The following is a 5,021-nucleotide window of genomic DNA, read 5'->3' as shown; positions in this document are numbered from 1 at the left end:
ATCGGCTTTATTTTAGGCTCCAGCTCTTGAAAGAGTGCTGAAGAGCAGGGGGTGGGTTGCAAAGAGACCCCCAGGACCTCCTGCTTCCTATGTCCTGGGGCACGGAGGTGTGCAGGGTTGGGTGTCCGCTGTGCAGGGCATTAACCACCCTGCAGTGCCAGGATCTGACCCCAGGCTCTGCTCCCGGCATCCTGGCACCGCTGCTTCTCCCTGCCCTGGTACCCCCGCAGCCTGGCCCCCACTTTGCCAGGGGCAGATAAACCCAGCTGGTGTGAGATCCTGGCCTCGAGGGACACAGAGGCACTGTGGGGGGACAAAGGGAAGAGGGAGAACACGGCGGTGACAAGGAAATTCTCTCTCTGAGGATTTTCTAGTCTCTCCTAGAAAACTGGAGCTGAGAGAAGGGGGGGGGGAGGGGGGGAGGAAGAGAAGGGGGGAGAGCTGTGGCTGGATCTCCCCTGCCTGCCTCCCCGCACCACCTTCCTGCTGCCGGCCAGGTGGCCTCGCTCCGCTGCCGAAACCCTGGTGCCAGCTATTTGCTCATCGCAGTCACGTTTGTTTGGGTGTCTGCGCCTCCCCGGGAGGTGGCTCAGTCAAAAGCGGGTACCCACAGCCCGTGGGGCTGGCAAGGGTGGGCAGCTGGGCTGCACCAGCTCCCACTGCCCACCCCGCGCCCCTGCCTCCTCCCTGCCTGCACCCCGGGGGCCCCGCCGCAACTCTCAACACAAAGAACCACCGGGCAGGTCTCCCGCTCGCTGCCTTGCCTGGGAGAGGAGGAGGAGGAGGAGGAGGAGGAAGAGAAGAAGGAGGAGGGAAGGGTGGTGATAAGGGGCTTGCTGCGTCGCCTCATTTCTGTCTCCAGCACACAGCTCGTGGGGTGTGTGCGAGTGCGTGCATCCGCTGCCTGAGGACTGCTGCTGCTGCAGTCTCGGCGCTGAGCTGCTGGCGACTGGGTGTCAGGGGAGCTCTGGCTATTTACCGTCTGGTGACAAGTGTTGCAATGCAAAAGCTGAACGCGTCCGTGGAGGGGAGGCTGCGCTGGCAGCGGCACCTGTAAGGAGCGGAGGGGAAGAGGCTTCCCGAGGCATTCGGCAGCAGGCAGCCGAGGCTCCAGGCATCGGCACCTCCTCCCAGAGTCTCCATCACCACTTGCTTCGGATCTCTTCTTAAGGGAGAAGAGGAAAAAGGATCCAGAAAAGCCCTGCAACTGGACAGCCCCTGCTGGAGTCTAACAGGTGTTTGCTGGGATTTGAATGGGGAGGGGACGGGTGGGGAGAAACCTTAACTGGAGAAATTGGGGCCAGGAGAGATGCAGTGATCTTGCACTAAGTGGATGTGCCATGTCTGCATGTGAATAGCGCGTCTGGAGAAGCTCGGAGGGATACCTTGCAAGTGATCTGCTCGATCTCCGTAGAAACGCTCACCTCTGCCTGCAAACTTTCCCTCTGCCAGAAGTTGGGAGGAATAAAAAAGCATCAGAAAATCAAAAGGGGAAGATCTCAGCAGACAAAAACGCTTGAGCTAAACTGTTGCATCCTGACCTGGGGCTGTGGTGTGAGCGTCCCACCGGTGTCTCCTGGGCTCCCAAGCCAATTGGCGGTGGGTGGCGTTGGCCAAGGCGCCCGGCAGCGTCCCCAGCCTTGGGGACGGGCATCGCCAGCTCCCTGATCCGCCAGAAGAGACAAGCCAGGGAGCGGGAGAAGTCCAATGCCTGTAAGTGTGTCAACAGCCCCAGCAAGAGCAAGGGAAGCTGCGACAAGAACAAGTTGAATGTGTTTTCCAGGGTCAAACTCTTTGGCTCCAAGAAAAGGCGAAGGCGGCGACCAGGTTGGCAAGGCTTATGTCTTTGGGGGGTTGCTTTGTTTAATTTAATGCAAACTGGGATGTGCACCAGGCGTGGGGAAAGGGGGACTGGTGCCTCAGGGCTGGTGCAGGTATTGCCCTTCCTGGCTTGTATGATCTGATAGACATGGGTGGCCCATGCCAGTCCCTTCCCCTTCCACATACATCTGGTTTATTTGGGTAGCACGCACCATTGCTATCTGCCTCACTTGCTCACCCGTGTGCCCTCATGTACCAGTAATTCGGTAGCCTGTCTTACACATAGACCTATACAAACACATGTGATTAATTTGTGGGGGAGAGGTTTGCAGGGAAAGTTCCCACACCTACACCTCCTTCAGTTGTTTGTTAAATAACTTGGCGGTCCAGAGATCTGGTTTTGTCTCCTTGCCTCATAGAATGCCTGTGCCGTGCTTTATTTGCTGATTGCAGATGAGGCTTTTTTGCTTTTGCTGGCACCTCCCAGAGTTTTGCTTCAGTGCCCTGTTCCTTTCTAGGAATCTCATACATGCAGCTGCCCTGCAGACGCGATGCTCTCTGTGCCAGAGGTGCAAAAGATCAGGCATGAAGACTCAGTCCCTGATCCGAGTGGGGTTTTTTTTGTATGTGGGAGGAGCAAAACCCCCTGGTAATGTTGCTATCGCTTTGTTGTGCTGAAACATCGATGCCTTTCGCCACTTAACCTGTCTGCCTTTCTCAGCAGCCACAGAAGAGGTGCCTCGCTCACAATTTGCAAACAGCTTTGGGATGCGTTACGGCTAAAAAGCCAAAGTGGGGGTTGGGTTAATTTCTTGTCAGAAAAGTTGGTCAGTAAGAATTGTGCATCCATCAGTACCCTTATCAAAGGTTGCTAATAGGAAATAATATACTTCTGCAAACTGTTGTGAGATTTTGCCTTCGGCTCCTTCTAAAATGAAGTAAAATAGCAGAGCTCCCTAATGTCTTTGATTGCATACACAAGGAGTCTTGCCCAGACGTCGGCTATTGGAAATGACACATCATATCCTCACAGTGTGTTTATCTCTGAATTAAGTAAGTTGTTGCGGAGCAAGCTGCGGAGATGCATCACCTCCTGACAAGCATAATTGTGTGAAATGACTACAATGCAGATGTCATTGGGATTCAGTGGAAGTAGACCTTTTTTTGCAATTACTCCTGGTGCATTACCTAGATATCTTGAACGACAGACCTGAAAGCACATCCTGTTGCTGTTTACTTTTTGGTCTAGAATGATCTGAAACTGTATGAGATGATACCTTGCTTTCTAACTGTGAATCTGAGAAGGGTTATGAAAAAAAGAAATCTATCCAAACGATGCGTTGTTTTGATCTTTCTTCTTCTAGCTGATGAGGTAATTACCTCAACCCTTATGGTAATATTTATTTTGCAGTTCCACACATTGCTGGATTTCAGGGTTCCCCCCTCCATTTTCCATATGCTCATTGGGGAGTTTATCACTTCGGATGCTCTGTACTCTTTGGAGCAGCAAGGAATGGGGGTTTGTTTATTAGAGCTGCAGCAGTTCCTGTGCTAAACGTTTGCTGCTATATATTTAGGCTCTCAACTGTCACTATGGCTCTTACTAGTGCTATCGTAGTAGTCCTCTTTTTCCTCTCCATTTAAGAACTCACACCTTTTTAAAAGGCGGAATACGCTCTTTGCCAGCTCATTTCTAATCTTAAATGAGATAGGGCTGAGCTCCTGAGGCCAAGCAGCGCACTGCCGGAATTTGTATTCACTGGAAGCAGATTTTCCTGTGCTACCTACATTGCAATTGAAAGTGGCATTTAATCATTTGGGTAATTGATTTCAGAGACATAAATTTGATCTCAGCCTAAATGAAAAGTGTTGCAAAGCTGGTTGCCCTGCTTTTGTTTTGGGTCTTTTTCATATCTCAGCCTTCAGAAGGAACCTGGAGATTTGGGGTTAGCATCCTGCTCGCTTGGAATGGCACATCAGGATTTCCCACATTAATCTCACTATTGTTTTTTTACAGAGCCTCAGCTTAAAGGTATAGTAACAAAGCTATACAGCAGGCAAGGATACCACTTGCAGTTGCAAGCAGATGGAACAATTGATGGAACAAAAGAGGAGGACAGTAGTTATAGTAAGTGACACGAGAATAAATGGTGTGTTTGTGAATTGTGGTGTCTTATTCTTCCCATATAGGTCCGTTCAAAACTGTTGTCCTGGGATGGCTGAGTGAGTGGAAGTGGCATTAACACGGTGCTCCCGGGGCAGAAGTCTGTCAGGCTTACTGGGTCTGAGAGAAATGCAAATAAAAATCGCTTATAGAAATAATGAACTAGAGGAGGTAACGATGACACATATGACAAACAAAGCAAATGTTATCTCCATGGTAATCTAGAGAAGTTCATTGCTGTCCTTTGGATTTTCATTAGATTTTTTTTTTTTTCCCGACAGGGAAAATTTGCTCGCCTACTCAGAGTGCCTGAAATAGAATAACGCTATCTCCACTCTTAAACAGGGGCTCATTCAAACGGAGCCGCGTTATTTCACACAATGAGAGTTCACCATCATTTTAAAGTTCACATTTCGCTATTATTATTATTATTATTTTTACCCCTTTTAAATTTAATTATACCTTCAGCTTTCAGCCAGATTTCCCGCAACTTTTCTGTGAAAAAGCTTTGGATGCTTTTGGTTTGTTTGGGGTTTTTTTTTTTACAACTTTGAGAATGAATAGAAAACAGGAAAAGATGACCAGAGCATAGACTTAGTGTGTGTGAATAAAATATTTAAGCATTTCACATAGTTGTACTGTGTAGCTTAAACTCCGTTTCTGTTCTGGAGGAAGGAGTTAGGAGGAGCAAGGAGTTTGAGGTTTTTCAGGCCACTTCGGCAACAAACCGCAACATCAACAGGCAGACCTTCCTTTTTGATTATTAAAAAGCGCTGATATAAGTGCCATCCTTCTCATATGAAAAACATTTGCAGGTGAAGCATCGTTTCATTTTACTTAAACCTGGTGGAGTAAGCAATAGATGCAATAGGAAGTATCCTATCTTATCCGTCTGATCGCTTGCTCCCACACTTTTCCTGCACCCGCTTTAATCCTTTTTGCATCCCTGTATGAATTTCTGAGTGACGGGAGGGAACCAGTTCGGCTGCTGGAGGAGGGCTCCTCTGCAGCCCCTGCGGGGGCGGGCCTGTGGGCG

General features: G+C 49.4%; 1 protein-coding gene across 1 annotated transcript in view; it reads left to right on the top strand.

Moving 5' to 3' along the window:
* Positions 1-5,021, top strand: part of FGF13 (fibroblast growth factor 13) — a 118,726-nt gene that overhangs the window by 54,845 nt on the left and 58,860 nt on the right. Inside the window, exon 2 of the mRNA XM_035898710.1 lies at positions 3,839-3,949. Coding sequence (XP_035754603.1) covers positions 3,839-3,949 — 111 coding nt within the window. The remainder of the gene's footprint in view (positions 1-3,838; positions 3,950-5,021) is intronic.

This window comes from Egretta garzetta, unplaced genomic scaffold (genome assembly GCF_000687185.1).
Source record: "Egretta garzetta isolate BGI_Z169 unplaced genomic scaffold, ASM68718v1 scaffold220, whole genome shotgun sequence".
NCBI classification, from domain to species: domain Eukaryota; kingdom Metazoa; phylum Chordata; class Aves; order Pelecaniformes; family Ardeidae; genus Egretta; species Egretta garzetta.
The sequence above is the reverse complement of the archived record's forward strand: the minus strand, read 5'-3'. Positions and strand labels throughout refer to the sequence as shown.